Source organism: Chinchilla lanigera, unplaced genomic scaffold, assembly GCF_000276665.1.
Source record: "Chinchilla lanigera isolate Chin_1 unplaced genomic scaffold, ChiLan1.0 scaffold00002, whole genome shotgun sequence".
NCBI lineage: Eukaryota > Metazoa > Chordata > Mammalia > Rodentia > Chinchillidae > Chinchilla > Chinchilla lanigera.
Window position 1 is genome coordinate 36,869,980 of NW_004955403.1, and position 19,536 is coordinate 36,889,515.

The 19,536-nt window shown below is 36.0% G+C and overlaps 1 protein-coding gene and 1 long non-coding RNA gene across 3 annotated transcripts in view; one reads left to right on the forward strand and one right to left on the reverse strand.

Moving 5' to 3' along the window:
- The window catches only part of Nek1 (NIMA-related kinase 1), a gene marked incomplete in the record, with an annotated part of 168,654 nt that extends 159,732 nt beyond the window's left edge, over positions 1–8,922 (forward strand). Inside the window, 4 exon segments of the mRNA XM_013513368.1 lie at positions 2,743–2,951; positions 3,794–3,924; positions 4,098–4,230; positions 7,705–8,922. Coding sequence (XP_013368822.1) covers positions 2,743–2,951; positions 3,794–3,924; positions 4,098–4,230; positions 7,705–7,718 — 487 coding nt within the window.
- LOC106148353 overlaps positions 4,237–19,536 on the reverse strand; it is a 114,270-nt gene continuing 98,970 nt past the window's right edge. Inside the window, exons 3-5 of one of the 2 annotated variants that reach the window (XR_001233704.1) lie at positions 12,969–13,101; positions 10,269–10,470; positions 4,237–5,845 (exon numbers count right to left, since the gene is read on the reverse strand). This is a non-coding gene — a long non-coding RNA (uncharacterized LOC106148353). Of the gene's footprint in view, positions 5,846–7,759; positions 7,849–10,268; positions 10,471–12,968; positions 13,102–19,536 lie in introns of those variants that run through there. The other variant, XR_001233703.1, reaches the window with a different exon arrangement.

Genomic DNA, 19,536 nt, shown 5'->3' on the forward strand with positions numbered 1-19,536 from the left:
TTCAAGTTACATTATAAAGTTACAGGAATAAAAAAAAAAAAAAAAAAAAAAAAAAAACAGCATGGTACCAAGACAAAAATAGACATGTAAACCAATGAAATAAAGCAGACTCTCAAGCTACAACTGGCCTGCCAGTTAAAAAACTTGGGTTATTACCAGAATTTCAGTTTTAACTTGTGACTAAAGTCTTGGGTTATGATGTGACTGCCGGCCACTTGTGCTTCCAGATGGTCTCAGATGCAGATTTAACCGTTAAAGAGTTCTGGGCGGAACATGACAACATCCTTTCCTGTATGGTGTTAATTGAGAGATCCTGGGCCAGCGTCTCTCTGAGGACGCTGAGATCCGCCTTTGTACAGGAGAGAGACTGAAGGCTGTGTAGACGAGCCTGAGCCTTCAGTTGACAACTTGAGTTACAACCAGCCTGCGGAACGAATCGAGTTCGTAAGTCAAGGGTCTACTGTAAAAGACGCAGAATCAGCCAAATGAACTTTTAGACATCTGATCTTTGACAAAGGGACTTAAACACAGGAGAAAAGATAGCGTATTAAACAAGTCGTGCTGGAGAAACTGGTTATACATGTATAAAAATCTGGATCTGTTTCTCTCACCATGTACTAAAATGAAATCAAAATTGTCAAAGACTTAGATATAAGTAAAGAAATAATGACTTGCCTGGAAGATAAGGTAGGTAAAATACTTGAAGGCATGGGCACAGTCAAAGACTTCTAAACAGAACCCTAGTTGCTCAAGAAATAATTCCAAGAATCAACAGTTCGGATTATATCAAATTAAAAAGCTTTTGCACAAAAAAAGAAAACAGTCAACAGTGAAGAGACAACCTATGGAATAGGAAAATTCTTTTACATCTACTTCTCTGATACTGGACTAATATCAAGAATATATAAAGAATTTAAAAAAAGAAAAAGACCAAATCAAAAAATGGTCAACTGAAATGAATAGGCACTTCTCAAAAGAAAAAGTACACGAAAAAATGCTTAGCATCTTTGGCCAGACAAAACAACACTGCAGAAATAGCTATCAAAGACTTAATAATAAACCACAAATACTGGCAAGGATGTGGGAATAAGGGAACCCCTTCTGCACTATTAGTGGGAATGTGAACTGGTACAACCACAATGGACATCAGTATGGACTTCCTTCAAAAAACTGAAAATAGAAATTCCATTTTACCTAGCTGTGCATACCTCTCCTGGATATCTTTCCATAAGAGTTAAAGTCATATTACAGTGATAATATGCATACTTGTGTTTACAGCAGCCAAATTTACAGTAACTAAATTATGGAAACTGCCTATGTGTCTATCAGCAGTTGACTGGGTAAAGAAAGGTGTGTGTGTGTGTGTGTGCGTGTGTGTGTGTGTTTACAATGGAGTATTACTCAACCATAAAGAAAGATAAATTGAATCATCTGTAAGAAATGGATGGATCTTGAGACTGATGTTAAGTGAAATAAACCAAACACAGCTTAAATATCACATGACCTCTTTTATGTGAGAAACTCAAACTATAAATAAAGAGAAAAATTAAGTAGAGAGGTTAAGGAACAGGGCAGGAGATAAGGGTGGGCATCTGGAGAAGGGATGGAAAGAGGACCAAATATGATCAAGATGCTGTATGTGTGCGCATATTAATTCCCCAAAATGAATGTAATTATTATATATCACAAACATACACTAATAAAAATATTTATTGAGGGGAAAACATGCTTTGATTCATAGTTTTAATGTCCCTAACATTACTTTTATGTGGTTAAAATTCAAATAATAGGGTGAAATTGCTTAATAAGCTAAAGTACTATGTAAATAAAATAAATACTTGTTAATGTAAAACATAAGTACTATATAAATGTAAACTACCATATACTTATACAGTGTTTTAGTTTATTAAGCAGTTTTTATCCTGTTTTATCTTATTTGTATAAATTAATTTCAGTATTTATAATCCCATTAAAATAGAAATAATACACTGATCAATGCCTTGAAAATAAGATTCTCTAGTGAGTATTATGATAGTATGTTCTACTTACACAGAAAAGTCTATTTACTGTGTATTTTAGAGACATTTTTAAAAATATATAGCTAAAGACCAGGTTCCGGCATCATACTGTTAACCTGGACGTACATTTCCATTTCTGAAAGTGCGGGGCTGGCGGGTAGCTCAGTAATAGAGCACTTGCCTAGCATGTGAGAAGCCCTGGGTTCGATCCCTGGCACCATTAAGGAGTTTAAAAGTTCAAATATCCAGTGAGCATTTACATGGGAAGCCTTTCAAATAATGTACAGCTGTTACATATCCACATGAAGACTTTGACTACCTTTAAAATTATATAAAAGGAACATTTGAATACTGAATACTTGTTCTAGAAAGAAGTGAAAAATGTCTTTAGCCTAACTCCTTAAAATATCAACATTGTTTCAAAAGTTTTAAGCAATGAATAATATTGATGGTTATGTGATTCTCTTTGGCAAATCAGGACCATTGTAAACAAGTCACCTCCTGGCTTATGTATTCAAGAATATGTGTAATGTGCTATTTATCATGTCATATTTATCATTTGTATTCATTCTCATTTTCTTGTTAATGAGTACGTAAGCTTTTTTCAGACTTCTTTTTATCTATGATTTGTACTTTTAAATAGAAAGAAATGCATACATATTAAGTTGAAGTAGCATTTTTAAATCAGTAAAGTTTCAATGATGTTTAATTTTCTAAATTACAGTGTGTTTGAAGACACCGACCGAGATTTACAAGAGCTTCAGGCCTCAATGGAGCAGTTACTGAGGGAGCAGCCTAGCGAAGAATGCAGTGAGGAGGACGAGTCCGTCTTCAAGAACAGTGACGCAGAGCAGACTGCAAATGGCACAGATCTGGCCGACGAGGAGGACAATCCCAGCAGTGAAAGTGCCCTGAACGAAGAGTGGCACTCAGGTGCGTGATCATGGTTGCGGGCCTTTTTCTTTTTCAGTGTCAGTAAACATTTCAATAGAGTGTACTTTTCTAATATCTGATATGAGCCATATATATCCACTTGAAAACTGAAGCATGCTTTTGTGTCCCTGCCTTTTTTCTTTTCACACAAATGTGCTTATGTAGCTGATCCATTTCTTTCCCATTAAATTACAGCAATGATTTTTGATAGATTATTATTATTGCTTATTCTCCATTTTTGGCTTACTTCTCTAGTAATAAAGATAACTTAATTTTTAACACTTTGTTTTGCTTTGAAACCATTTTTTGTGTTACTCTTAATTAATATGCATATAAAGTTCATGCATTTCAGTAACTATTTGGGATGCAGAACTAATATGAAAAAAGATGGTTCAGTAATTCTTTCAAAATATATTTGGTATGTACATAACAAAAATATTGGGTTTTATAATTTTCCAGTGTTTTCCCAAAATGTTGTGTGTCTTAAGTCATCGGCCTTCTGGGTGCTTTGTGATGTTATAGTCCATGTGTATCATTAACTTTTAAAACACAGTTCTTAGAACTGACTGATTGAGTATAGAGCACAGAAGTATATTTTTCCCTTTTTTAACTAAATTAAATAATGTATCTAGGATTTTTTTAGCATGGTGGCAATCATTAGAAATATTTTTAATCTGATTTACTGTTTACATCAAGTGACAACTGTTTATATTAAAAGTGTAAGTTGTGTACTTCAGTGACACTATACATATGTCATAGAATTTTAGAATTTTAGTCTAGGGTAAGACTGTATTATTGTTTTTGTAATCATAAAATATATTTTATTTATTTATTTTTTTTAGATAACAGTGATGGTGAGGCTACAAGTGAGTGTGAATACGATAGTGTCTTCAACCATTTAGAGGAGCTGAGACTTCACCTGGAGCAAGAAATGGGCTTTGAAAAGTTTTTCGAGGTTTACGAGAAAATAAAAGTAAGTGAAATGTTGATTAAAATATTCACTTTCAAAGTATGCTCTGTTTGAATACTGCAGAAATGTTGATGATCTTTATTGGTCATTAGATTTATCATCAATATACAATAAGTAAAATCTCCAATTAGAGAAAGTTAGTGTTACAATATTAATTTGTATTTGGAAATTTGTAGGCTATTCATGAAGATGAAGATGAAAATATTGAGATTTGTTCAACAGTAGTTCAGAATATTTTGGGAAATGAACATCAGCATCTTTATGCCAAGATTCTTCATTTAGTAATGGCAGATGGAGCCTATCAAGAAGGTAAGATTCTTCTCACATGTCTTTATATTTTAAATAAATATGAGAAAAAGAAGATGACAAATGTAAATTGCTGAGTTCACATCACGTGTATTTTACCAAAATCAGTGTAAGAATCGTACATACTGCTTTTAAGCAACTACAAAATTAACTTCCATATATTTTTACTGACGTGTCATATAGTTTTATGGACAGGTTAAGTCAGTATCTTTTAATTTATAAGTAGCATTTAAATTTTTAAAAATTTAAAGCCTGCTAACTGGATAACTCTTCAAATCAGAATAATCCTTATCAAGGATATGATAACAAACATTTATACACATAAATGTATACAGTTTTGAATAAGAATTTATTTTTAAAATATTTTCAGAAGAATTAACCCCATTACTATATTACAGTTTGTGCACAGACTAAAATTGATGGTTTTGAATGTTGGTGTCAAATTCTAACAATATAAATTTTCATAAAATTTATAAGATAAAATTAAATTTTAAAAAGTATTTGGAAAAAGTCAACATATCTGGCAGATGAGTGCAAGCAATATAATATGAAGCCAAGAATGAAGTCAGAATGCAAAGTACATACTCCAAATGTCTCTACATTCTGTAAAGACAAAACGCAAATTTGGTTTTGACCTTTCTACAAAGCAAGAAACTTAAGGAATTAAATGAGTCATGGTGTTCATGGGACAAAGCATATTAGTTGCTCAGAGGACAGATAGTTTTGGTATGGAAACCAATGTAAAAATTTCTCATGAAGTCCTGAAAAGAAGCAGCTACCATACATACAGTGCTGGTCAAGTTTGAATAACATATGGATCACTTAAGGGGAAAATTTTTTTTCTAGGAACAAGAATCCAAAGATCCACCCCAGTACAAACTGAAGTGTTAGTCTTGCAAACTTCTGTCAGTTGTGAATTACAACTATAATACAGATGTTTTATTTTTCTAGATAGTAAAAGATTATCATTGCAATAAAAATCTATTTTGTGTGTTTGCCTGTGGTTCTGGGGGTTGAGTCCAGGGCCGTTGTGCTGAGCCACATCCCCAGGCAAGCATTATCTAGAATTTATGGATTTCTGATTTTATTAAGATCTTAGGTTCCACCTTCTAAAAACAGTACTACAGTGAAAAATATCCTCAGTAATTCTTACAGTATTTGGATTTCGTGGGTCTGTTTCTCATAATACATCATAGTGTAAGTTACTGGCACGAGGCCCAAGGATGACCCCAGGTGAGTGAATCTGTGGCGAGTACCGTACCAGTTCTGTTTGTATCTGGACTGTTCATCCTTCGGGCAGTTCTCCACAGCATTTTCCGTGGAGCTTCCACACTGACCAGCATCAGTGGGCTTAGGCTTCAGCTTCGCTTGTCACGTATTCTGGAGAGCTCTTATTTTGCTTTGCCTCTTAAATGGAGATCTGTAATAGTCAGCTGAGCCACAAGGTAAAATTGACAACCGCTTTAGACAGCGGAGTGGCTTCAGCAGAATACATGCCTGCATAGAAAGTTAGCCCCCTCAGAGGCCCAAGAATCAGGACAGGCTCATAGATCTCTCGAGAAGCAGTATCACATTTTCCCCTAGCATACAGATAGGCAGGACTCCAAAGTTCTTTAGCCTAGAAAAAAGAACATAAAGCGATTAAATGGCTATCTTTAAAAGGAAAAACTTGGGTAACCCTTTAAAGAATCTTAGTATTGCTCATAAAATGGTATAACATACTAATATAGCCACTACATAAACTAGTTGTAAAATGTATGTTGCATTATTCAAGAAAGTTAGCTTGCTCTTTTTTATGATTAATTATCAGGTAGGTAAAGGTTAGACGATGACTGGATTTAAAGTATAAATTGGTCTGTAATCTGACCAATATCTTAGCAATCTTGTAAATGTTTCTTAGCCCATATATGGAGATAATAAAACCATATGATGATTACACATTTTATTCTCTGTATTGGATGGGAGGGCAAGAAGGTAGAAAGTATAAAATTTTATCTATTCTCTGGTTTCTCCTCAGATCGTATAAATCTTTTGCCTTTTAAAATTTTACCTGGCTGACTCGAAAGTAGTATCAAGTCATTAACATATGTTTAAGCACATTTCTGTTTCATTTCACTGGTAATTGAGTCCTGAAAAGACAGTCTAAACAATGTAATTTCCCTGGTACTGTTTCAGTGGAGGTTTGGTGTAAGCATCAGTAACTGTACCTTGAATAAGGCTAGTGTTGATTAGTCCATGGCGAGGTACTATCCAGTGTCAGAAGTCAAAGGGAACTAGCACAGTGTTTAAGTTAGTACTACTCTCAGTAGGTTCCTCCACAAGGAGAGGAGTATAACAGCGATCAATGGTAGACTCAGGGGGGCACCACATACTCACGCAGGGTAGTAGCACTAGCAGCCAAGCTCATAGATTCTTAAAAGGAAACACATACCTTCCCTCCACATTCATTTTAGGTGGAACGTTGTACTGTGCTCATGTGATGATTTTACACAGCAGTTAGAATGATTCTGTCCAGCAGTTAAATGATAATTTCTATGTATTGAATAGTCAAATAAGTGTACGATACACTTACATAATATTTTTAAATAACCTTGTTTAGTTGTATATATAATTAAATGAAAGTAGAAAACCATAAGAAGAAAGACTACATATTCATTTCAGGCTGCTGGGCTTGGGAGGTGGCTCAGTGCTGGAGCACTTGTCTAGTATGTGCAAGACCCTGGGTTTGATCTGACAGGCAGGGAGGCAGGCAGGCAGGCAGAGAGAGAAGAGAGGAAAGGGAAGCAGGGAGGGAGAGAGAAGGAAAGAGAAGGGAGAAGAAAACAGAAGGGAGACGAAGAGGGAGAAAGTGGGGGAGAGAGGGAGAGAGGGAAAAAGAAAGAAAAGAAAGGAGGAAGGAAGGAAAAAAAAAGAGAAAGGGAAGGAGAAAGGAAGGGAGAGCGAGAGCCAAAACATATACAGATAGAAACAGTTAGGTACGTTACACCGTAACCATGTAGAGATGCTGAAGTTGATGTGAAATAGCCATGATTTATATTTTTCATACGGAAAAGTTGGAAACTTTACAGCGGTTGCCTATACCTACTTTGGAATGCTGCCATTGACACTTTTTACTCTTTCTTTACCATCTTGTTGATCTTATTTATCCTTCTTTCCATTCATAATGTATTTTAAATGGAAAAACTCAGTCTCAAAACTGTATTTTGGTATAATTTTTGAAAGATAAAAATAGTAAAGAAACCTGGAAAGATTTATAGGTAATTATTAGCATTGGTTGTCCTCTGATGATTTTTTTGCTTCCCACTTTATTCTTTCTTACATTGTGTGAGTGTCTTATCGGTATGCACTGTAGTAATGAAAACTGCGTTTAAAACTGCGTTAAGTCTCTTTTCCTTTATTGTGAAAAAGAAAGGTTTTTTTAACTAAACAAATGCAATCTGATTTGAAATGAAGTGAATTTTTTTCTGTTCTCTACAGATAATGATGAATAATCCTCAGGACTTTCTTTAATCCTCAGCTGTATGAAAGCATTTGAAGTTCGCTCATCAGAATAAGAAGCTTCAGTGGGAAATATAGATTATTTATAAGAAATTCCAGATTTAAGATGAGCATGCTTCTTGCCTGAAAAAAGATGGAAAAACATAATTTGTCAGTTAAGAGTCTAGCATTTTATCTATTTTGTTTGTTGAATTTTGTAGTTAAGTAATGTATCATATATACTCGATCCAGTCAGCAACCAGAGCATAAGCAGCATTGACCCAGAACTGGACTTACTGATTTTGAAGATTTACCGTGCAGTAAGGTAGCTTTGACTCTCAGTAAATGTCTTTAGATTGAAGGAATTACCTCTGTTATAAGAGACCTGCCTGTGATTTTCATTTAAGTAGTTAACCAGGGCCCTTTTCTTTTTTTACCCTTCTCTGTAGCGCTTGTTTTCGTCCTGGCCCGCAATTCTGCAGAGTAACCTTGTCAAGGGCTCTACTTAAATCTTTACATTCTGAAGTGGAATTTTTAGCTTTGAAGTTTATATTCTCAAGTCATTTTTCAACCAGAGTGTCTCCTGAACTAGCTGAGTGGAAACAGGCTGCAGAAAGTTTCACAAATCACTGAAAGATTTGATTACAAATGCCTCACATAATTATATTTCCTGATATTTAAAAAGTTGGTTAATTCTACTTGTTTTAGAGGACCAAAAATATTATGTCTTAAAAATTAGGCTGTGAATGTTAACACTGACCTAGCATATAGCGTAAAGTTACCTTTTGGTTTGTTACTTCCTCTCCTGCAGTGGCAACATGAGGTTAAGGAAGAAAAAGGAATCATTTTTATTTTGACAGTGACAGTTTTGGTGACTAATGTGAGTAAATGTTTGCCATTTCTATTTTCATTGTGAGAGGATTTACTTAGGTTATTGAGATGACGGTCACACAGCTTCAGTTACACTCCACCAAGGATTACATGGTTTCATAGAGTAGCCTACCGTCCAGATGTTTTTAGGGATAAAAGCAAAATTTTTGAACCTCTGCGTACAAAGCAGCCTGATTGGCATAATCTATAATTTGAAAAATAAAATCTTATCTTGCAGCACTATCAGTACTATGTTGACTTTATTATGTATATTATTTTCTAACATCTAAAACTAAACAGTTGATTTTATATGTTTATTTTATATTACTATTAAATTTTTATTATCTACCTGAAGTAAATCATTGCTTGTCTTTATTTATTAGCACTTTTCTCAATAAAATGCTTTCGTACAGAGCTCAGAATAATTGGTTTTGTCCCTGATTATCACCTTTTTAATAGAGGAACATTTGAATTGTATACTTATTTTTTTTGTTTGTTTGTTTTTGGTTTTGGTTTTTCTCCGGTACCGGGAACCAAACTCACGACCTTGCGCTTGCCAGGCAGGCGCTTTTGCTGCTGAGCTAAATCCCCAGCCCCTGTATACTTTAATTATCTACAGTCCTGCAAGGTGAGAATTATTGGCGGCATTATTTGTTAACTACTAGAAAAGCACATAGTGGTGTAACACAGTAGAAACGAAGCTGCTTTATCCCATACTTCAAAAGATGTCATATAGACGGAGATAGGGATTGCAAACAAGATTTGTGCCCCGTCTAGGCAGTTGCGGGTGAATGGCTCTGGAGTGTTTCTGTAGAAAGGCTGTGCAAATGGACAAGAGAGCTGTCATCATTCAGTAAAGTCTGTTGTGGATGTCAGTGGTAAGATGTGGATGCATCCGTAGTTCATGGAATGTTAGCTCTAAAAGGAATTATCAGGATACTTTCGTCTTATCTCCATTTATCAGGCAAAAACATCGGGTTGTGGCATGAAATTAAGCCACTTACGTAAAGGGTCAAGGTTAAGTCAGTAGGTCTTACACGATGCTATTAGTTGCACATTTTTCTTCTTCTTTAAAGAATAAAAAAGAAGTTTATCTTCTGTAAAGAGTAAAAAAGAAATATATATATATATATATATATAGACACATATATGTACTCATATAAAATCGTATAAATGATCCCACACAAAAAATATACATATATACATTTCGGGAGAAGAAAAACTTGTATAGCCAGATGTGGTGGTGCACGCCTGTAATCCCAGCACTCTGGAGGCTGACACAGGAGGATCGTTGTGAGTTCAAGACCAGCCTTGGTTACAAAGTGAGCTCAAGGCCAGCCTGAACTGCAGAGTGAGACCCTGCCTCAAAAAAGACCAAAAAAAGAAAAAGCTTGTATAAATGTTTTAGTACCAAATTTATTGAGATAGGGGCCAAGAATGTAGCTCAGTGGCACAGCTCCTGCCTGACAAGCACAAGGTCCTGAGTTCAGTTCCCAGTACCAAAAAAATTAATTTATTTATTTCTTTATTGAGACATCATGAAAATCCTAACATGCATATGACAAAGCAGTCACTTTATTGGGAGTCAATGGTGCTGTGTATTAAAATATTTATACATGTTTTTCTTTTCCTGAAGTGTGTGTATATATTTTTTGGCACACTGCACACATATACAGTTTATAAGATAGGCTTACAGTGGCTGCCTGCAGAGTCAGGTGTGGGAGAACACAGAAGAGCCATCTGCATGCTGAAGAGCTGAACAGTCCAGTCAACTCCAGGTGGAAGATCTGGAGCTCACTGCGGAGTCCCATTGGCGTCCATATTGGAAAGCCAAAGGGCCTACACTGGAAGGCTGAGTAGTCTGTGTTGCAAGGCTGGAGAGTCTGTGCTGGAAACCTGGAGACAGACATCCAAAGGCAATGGTGAAGACTGGAGCACTCTGCAGAAGCAGAAGCAAGACTTCCTTCTTCTTTCCCTTTTTACTCCATCCCGGCTGCAAGTGTGTTGGTTGTTGCCACTTATACCCAGGCTGGATCTTCCCTCTTCAGTAAGGCCATCATCCAGACACACCAGAACTACCTACCCCGATCAGCTGGGAGTTTCTTACTCAAGTTGATACAACAGTTAACTATCACAAGAATAAATTTGATAGGAAAAAGTACATTTAGCATTAATGCTTAGCAGTTTTTGTAGATTCTTCCTATTTCTCTGCGAATAGTACAGTAACTTTCTTACTGAAAACAATTTTTTTTAATTTTATTGGTACATTTAAGATACACATAATGATAACATTCATCATAGGGAATTTGTACCTGTACATGATATATCTTGCTGCTTTTTTTGAAAACGGATTTTTTTTTTTACTTAATTTTGATTTTTTTTTTTTTTTTGGTGTTTTGTTGTTGTTTAGGGGGGTGTCGTTTTGTCTTTGTTGTGTCTTTGTTTTTTGAGACATGACCTTTAGCCCAGGCTGGCCTTGAACTCACAGCAATCCTTCTGCTTCAGCCTCCCAAGTGCTGGGATTGTAGACATGCACCACCATACCCAGCAGCTTTTAAATGGTAAAAGTTTTTTCCTTATAAGTAAACACATATTCTAACCCTTATCACTAGATGGAGCTTTTAAGATTGTGTGAGGATGTCATTTTGAGTGCCAGATTTAGGGACTATAAGAAGAAATTAAAACACACCAAAAAAAATAAAACTTGTAAATACAGACCTGAAGCTGTAAATACAGCTTCAAAAGATTTTGAGCCTTGAACACCAAAACCTAACTAGGCCAGGAAACTTCAGATTCTAACTTAATATGAGGTGCCCCCTAAATAGCAGTCACCCCTGGAACCTTATAGACGCTGATCCAGTGCTTCTCAGAAGGAAGGCACACTTATTTTGTGGCTTGAAAAGCACCATAAATGTATTTTCATGACCAATGGCTAACATGGTAGCAGAGATAAAACGATACACAAGAAATCAAGACAGCAAGTAGGAAGTAGCAGCATTAGGATCTTAACAGGCTTTAGGTACTAGATATATTGTAAAACAACTGCTTGTGTTTTAAAAATGTTCTTATGAGGAAAGAAAACATTAAAGATACACATTTGAAGAGCCAAATAGAATTCATATACATGAAAAATACAATAATCAAAATTGAAAATCACTGGACGTGATTGGCCCCGAGGCAGGAAAGATAATCTTCACATTGGAAAACATGATCTGTAATGTGGCAGAGAAAAAAGCGGGAAAGCAGAAGAGTCATCAGTTCAGTGAGAAGATCTCTGCGTGTTTGATGGTGTCCCAGAGAAAAAATGGGGCAAAGTAATTGATTAAAGAGAGGAAGGCTGAGAGTTCTTCAGAGCTACTGCAAGACATCAATCCATGGGTTAAAGAAGCTCAGTGAGTTTCAGGCAGGATAAAGTCAAAGAAATACACTTAGTCTCCTTCAACTGAAATTATAAACATTAAGTCAAAAAATTTAAAAATGCAACCTTCAAAGCAATGACAAAGACTTACTGTCACTTTCTGAAAGGTAGAAATGAAACTGAAATGATACCTTGAGTGGACGCAAAAAAATGTATGTCATCCAGAATTAATGCTGTATTAGTCTTTCTTGTTACTATAATAAAACACTTGAGGCAGAATAAAGCAAAGAGGTTTGTTTCGCTTGTTTGGAAGGCTGAAACCCCAAAAACCATTTCTCAGGCTCAGGCTTCTGTAGTAACCCTGTCAAGAGCTTTACCCTGAAGCACTCTGAGGGCCCATGGTGACCTACAGACCTTTCCCGGGGCCCCACCTCAGTCAGGTCCACACCATCTAACCACTACCCTAGGAACCAAGCCCCAGCACACGAAGCTCTGGGGGCACTCAAACCATATCCAAACTATATACTTAGCAAAAATAGCTTTTAAGGGTGAAAAAAAAAAAGGAATTTGACTACACTTCTGACCACGGTGTAACACTAGACAAAATGCACGAACCAGAGATTTTCTAACAGTGGGCCACACACAACAAGGCCAGTGCTACCAAAGAAGGGAAACAAACAAGGGCTCTGACTCCTTGGGTTTACCGCACAGCAATAGCACGGTGTGGGGTGGAGAGGCTGGGTCAGAACAAAGCCCAGGTTTCCCTAAATTAAGGAGGCAGAAGTTAGAGTTTAGAAAGGTGAAAGCAGAGAGACTCTGTTGGGCAGAGTACATGCACCAAAGCAGACTATATTTTGGACCTAAAAAAATATATGGACAAATTGTTTTGTGAACACAATGGGACTAAATCCATCTTAAAAAGAGTTTCTGGAAAAATCTCTAAGCACTTGAATCAAAGGAGAAATTATAGCCAAAACCAGAAATATTTTTAAATGAATGAAACTTAAAATGTAACCTATAAATGTGTAGGATGTACCTTTTTGGAGGTGAGGTGCTGGCATTGAATTCACTCTGTAGACCAATCTGGCTGTCACTCAGACTTGCAGTTCTCTTTCTTCAGCTTCCCAAGTGCTGAGATTAGAGGCGTGTGTCACCATGCCCAGATGTTTCTAAATCAGAGGTTAAAGTCAAATTTTACATAAACTATTAAAAGAATACAATTCAATGACTGAAGTTTCTATGTTAAAAACAGAAGAAAAGAAAAATGCAAAATAACTGAAAACAGATGATTGTTAATGTCATGAAACAGTGCCATGTAAACAGAAACTTAAGGGAGGCAAAGCTGGTACCCTAAAAACAGCAATAAAACTCATAAATCTTGCCAGGGATATAGCTTAGCGGCATAAGCGCCTACCTGGCAAGCTCAAGGTCCCGAGTTCAATTCCCGGTACCAAAAAAAGAAAAAAAACACCCATAAATCTCTAGCCATACTAAAAAATAGTTAAAGACATAAATCAGAAATAACGAATGGTAGATGGTAAATCACTACAGATCTAAGAGGCATTAAATGGACAATAAGGAAATATGAACAACTAATGCCAATGTATTTGAAAATGTAGAAATGTGTTTTTTCATAAGCAAAAACAGCAACAAAAAACTACCACTGCTAGGCTTCTGTAACAACTCATGATAGATGGAGTGGCTTAAACCAGAAATCTGTTTTCTAATCATTCGAGAGGGTAGAAGTCCAAAATCAAGTTTCCCGCTGATCTGATTGCTGGTGAGGGCTGTCTTCCCAGCTTGTCAGCGACCATATTCTCACTATGTTCTCGCATGACTCTTCCTCAGTGGTGCTGGAGGAGGTGAAGGTGCCCCCTGATGTTCCTGCTCATCCTTAGAAGGATACACTGTCCTGCAGGATCAAGACCCCACTCTTAGGCTCTCACTTTAACCACCTCCAATTGGAACCACACTGGGATGAGGGCTTCAACATGAATTTTTGGGAGCGTCACAAATACTTAATCCATAACATAACCCAAGAAGACAAAACATCAGACGAGCCCTATATCCAAGTATAAAAGAAAATTTTATAAAGGCTGCCACAAAAAAAAACTTTAGGCCCAGATGGTTTCACTGATGAATTCCACCAAATATTTCTGGAAGAAACAGTACCAATTCTACCCAAACTAGACTTAGGGAACATAGACTGCAGGGAACATTTCCCCTCCTATTCTAAGAGCACAGCATTACCTGTTGCTAAAGCCAAAGGAAACAAAATAATAATAGTTTTCTTAAACCAATAACTACATACTTACATGCCCCATGCAAATTGATGAAAAAATTATTTAGCAATATATAGAAAAATGGTGCATCCTACCCAAGTAGAATATATGCCAGGAATGGAAGATTAGCGTGACATTTGAAAACCAACTAATGTAATTGATTCTATTGCCACAGTAAAAAAAACCCTATGAGCATCTCAGTAGATGCAGAAAAAGCCACTTGAGAAATTCAACTTCTATTATTTATGAAATCTCTGCAGATGGAATAGAAGCAAAATGCTTCAATCTGATAAATGTCATCTAAAAGATAAACTAACAAACCAAGAGCTGACATGCTTACAGGTGAAAACAAAGTTTTCTCCCTAAATGGAAAAAGCAAGGATTTCTGTTAATACTACTTATAGTCTACTTTGAGCTTGGAGTTCTCACCATTTAGTAATGAAAAAATAATAATGATTAAATCAGTGCCTACAGATTGAAAAGAAGTAACTTTGTTCATAATGACTTGGTAGTCATGACATGGAAAATCCTAAGAAATTTACACAAATGCTGTAAAAACTAAAAAAAGTTAAGCATGATTGCAGACTACAAGGTCAGTATTAAAAGTCAATTTTGCCGGGGATATAGCTCAGCGGCATAAGTGCTTGCCTGGCAAGCCTGAGGTCATGAATTCGATTCCCAGTACCAAAAAATAAAAATAAAAATAAAATAAAAAGCAGAATCCAAATTATTTTTAAAAAGTCAATTCCTATATACTAACAATCAGAAATGCAAAATTTATAAATATTTATAATAACATCAAAATATGAAATACTGAGGGATGAGTTTGACAAAATATGTGTAAGAATGGGATACTGAAAATTGCAAAATAAGCCTGAGAGAAATTTAAGCTCTAAGTGACTATATATTCCCTATTTATGAATCAAAAGATACAATACTATTTCCAAGAAAACATAGGAGAAATCTTAGTTTTCCTTAAAGGTTTGGCAAAAGTTCCTGAAGCAGCTAAAAAGTGCAAAATAAGAAATAAGAAAATTCATTTGACTTTATTAAAATTACAGACTTACTTTTAAAAAGATACTGCTTAGGCAGGCATGGTGGTGCATACCTGAATCCCAGCACTCTGGGAAGCTGAGGTGATAGGATCACAAGTTTAAGCTACCTAAGCAATTTAGCAAAATGAAAAATTTTTAAAGAGAGCTGCAGATGTAGCTCAGTGTGTAGGCCCTGTGTTTGATCCCCCATACCAGGAAATAAGATACTGTTGGATGAAATGGAAAGGCAAGCTACACCCTGGGAAATACTTGTGAAACATATATCTGAAAAAATATGTACAATATATAAAGAACACATATAACTCAATAAAAAGTCAAACAACCCAGTATGAAAATGAGCAGAATATTTGAATACATGCTTAAAGATAATGAATGTCAAGCTCATGAAATGATAACTACAGAGATGCAACACAGTAGTCTCCCCCTTGTTATAGTTCAGATCTTAAATGTCCCCATTGCTGAAGATTGAGTTGCCAGCGTCTGGAGCTACTCAGAGATGGCAGAGCTTTTAGGAGGTGGAGCATAGTGGAATGGAAAGGAAATTAGGTCATTGAAGGCATGCCCTTAAAGAGGATATTAGGAGCCCAGCCTCCCTCCCCTCCCCTCCCCTCTTTTCCCTTCCCCTCTCCTTGCCTTCTCCTCCCCTCTTTCTCCTCCTCCCTCTCTTTTTCTCCTCTGCCTCCCTCTACTCTTTCTCCTTTCTCTTCCCTACCTTCCTCTCCCTCGCCTCTCTTCTTCCCTCCCTCTCCCCTTCCCTCCCTCTTCTCTTTCTCTTTCTCCTTTCTCCCCCTTCTCTTCCCCTCCATCCTAACCTCCTCCCTCTCCTCTCTCTCCCTTCCTTATCACTATGAAATAAGCAGCTTTTCTCCACCATATGCTTTCCACTGTGTAGATACCTCTCCACAAGCCCAGAAGCAGTGTACTGAAACCATAAACTGAAACCTCTGAAACATTGAGTCAAAATAAATCTTTCCCCCTTAATGTTAATTACCTCAGGTATTTTGTCAGAGACAAAAAGTTAACACCTTACCATGATCTGACAGGTACCAAGAGAATTCATATCTTTGAGAGTATTTATACATAAAATTAGGAAACACATTGTCCATCTCAATTCTCTTCTACTTCACATGAGTTAAGAACATTAGTTACAGGTCACAGTGGTGGAATGTGTAGTTCTAGATGTCTAATGTATTTGAAATTTGTTTTAACTACATTCTGACCTGAAACCACAAATACTAGAGCCATTCATATTATCAAAAAGAAGCTCAATTATTTATCTTGATAAAAGATTTAAAAATTTATTAATTTCATTAAAGAATTTGAGGAGTATTGGCATTAGATCTTCTCTGAAGTTTATATAGAGTTCAGTAGTGAATTCATCAGGACCCAGGCTTTTGTTAGTTGGTAAGATTTTTTGTTTTATTGTGCTTTTTTGTTGTTGTTGCTTCAATTTCATTGCCTGTTACTGGATTATTCAGGGTTTCTATGTGCTCTTGGTTCAGTTTTGATAATTCATATGTATCTAGGAATCACCTATTCTGAATTCTCTAATTTATTGGCATACAGATTTTCAAAGTAACTGCTAATAATCTTCTAAATTTTGGTAGGGTCTGTTGTGATTTCACTTTTTTCTTTTCTAATTTCATTTCTAATTGATTTGGGTCTTTCCTTTTTTGGGTAAGATTGGCTAAAGTTTGTCACTTTGTTCTTTTAAATAATGAGCTCTTTAATTCATTGATTTTTGTTTCTCACAATTTCCTTTTTTTTATTTTTTGCTTTAATGTCTATAATTTTCTCCTATTCCTGGATAGGCAGAACCAATGAAGTCAAAATTAATAACTTCCAAAAATCACATATACCCGGTACCAGAGAAAAACCAAAAAAAAAAAAAAACAAAAAACAAAAAACAAACAAACAAACAAAAAAAATCACATATAGATTTAATGTAATCCCAATCAAAATGCCATCATCACTTCTCACAGAAATGCTAAGAAAATAATCTTAAAATTCATGTGGAACCAGAAGGGACTCAGAATAGCAAAAACACTCCTGAGCAGTAAGAGAAAATCAGGAAGCATCACAATCCCAGATTTCAAATTATATTATAAAGCTACAGTTATAAAAGTAGCATGGTATTGGCACAAAAATAAACATGTAGTTTGTTTGAATAGAGGATGCAGAAACAACCCCAGGCACATTCAGCTATCTGATCCTTGACAAAGAGGCCAAGCGCATATGCTGGAGAAAAAATAGCCTATTTAATAAATGGGAAAACTGGGTATACACATGCAGATGATTGAATCCAGACCCATATATCTCACCATGTATTAAACTAAAATAAAAATGAGTTAAAGGTCTAAATGTTAAAGCATTAACACTTAATCTGCTAGAAGATAAAATGGTAAAACTCTTAAAGACACAGGCATAAGCAAGGATTTTCTGAACAGACCTTCAGTGGCACAATAAATAACATCAAGAATCAGCAAGTTAGAAATTAAAATTAAAATTAAAAATCCTATACACCTCAAAGGAAGCAACCAATGCAGAAAAGAGACATCCTATGTTGTAAATAGATAGCCTATGAAAGGGGGAAAAATTTACCATGATAACTCAGAGGACTAATATTTGGGTATATAAAGAACTCAAAAAATTATACCCCTAAATAGAAGACCTAATTTTAAAAATAAGCAACAGAAATGAGTAGATACTTCTCAGAAGAAGTACAAGTGGTCAATAAATACATGAAAAACTGTTCCACATCTCTGGCCATTAGAGAAATGCAAGTTAGAACAACACTAAGATTCCACCTTCATCTAGAACGAATGACTACCATCAAGAAATCAAGAGTCAGGCATGGTGGCACATGCCTATAATCCCAGCACTCCAGATGCTGAGGCAGGAGGATCACTTTGAGTTCAAAGTCAGCCTGAGCTACATAGTGAATTCAAGGCCAGCCTACACTACAAAGCAAGACCTTGTCTCAAAAAACAAAATAAATAAATAAATAAATAAATAAATAAATAAATAAATAAATAAATTTTTAGAAGAAAGAAATCAAATAATAACAAGTGCTGATGACACAGAGTGGTAAAAGGAAACTTTCGACATTGTTGTTGGGAATGTAAACTAGTATAGCCACTATGGAAATTTGTATGGTGGTTCCTCAAAAAACCAAAAGTAGAAATTCCATTCAACTCAGCTATTCCCCTTCTAGGGATCTTCCCCAAAGAGTTAAAAACATCACACTACAGTGATCCATGCATATCCTTGTTTATAACAGTGCACTTCATAATAGCTAAATCTTGGAAATTGATTGTATGTTCATCAACAGATGACTAGATAAAGTTGATATTTGTACACAATAGAGTCATTTGTAGGAAAATGGATGTACCTTGAGACCATAATGTTAAGTGAAATAAATCAGCCATACAAATTACATGAGTGTACAGATAGAAGATTATACCCTAAGAATTGTAATTATCAGATTATACCAGTTCCCTCATCTATTTTTTAGATGGTGAGAATTTAGATTTGGTACAGCTCTGTAATGCAATAAATCTTTTGACAGGTAAGTGTAATTTGAATATGGGATGGACAGAATTACTGGGAGCTAAAGGACAGACTATTATAGACATTCTTCTAGAATGAACCTCATGACACTTATTCTTGCATGCCCCCCGAGCATGGGTAAAACTTATAAATATGAAGAAATAGCACTCTTATGATTATGTTACATTATATAGAAAACATAGAGATTATCCAGAAGGACCTAATCTAATCACATGAGCCTTTTTAAAGGGGAGGATTTCCTTTGGTCACAGAAGGGGAAGTCAGACAGACTCAGAGTGTGAGAAGGTTTCAATGTGCTTGAAGACGGAGGTAGTCAGGTAAGCAGGAATTTGGGGGAAGGCGGCTCCTGGCTGATAGCCAGAGACAGGGACCTCAGACCCATGACTACAAAGAGCTGATTTCTGCCAACAACCTGAGTGAGCTTGAAATGAATTCCTTCCTAGGGCCTCCAGATAGCAGCGCCGTAGATAGGAACCAACACTTTGATTTCAGTCTCAGGAGACCCTAAGCAGGGAACCCAGCTGCACAAGGCCAGACTTCTGATCTACACAACTGAGATAATAAGCGGGATTTTTATTTTTATTTTTTTTTTTGTTTTTTGGGTTTTTTTTGTTTTTTCTCTGGTACCGGGAACCGAACTCACGACCTTGCGCTTGCCAGGCAGGCGCTTTTGCCGCTGAGCTAAATCCCCAGCCCC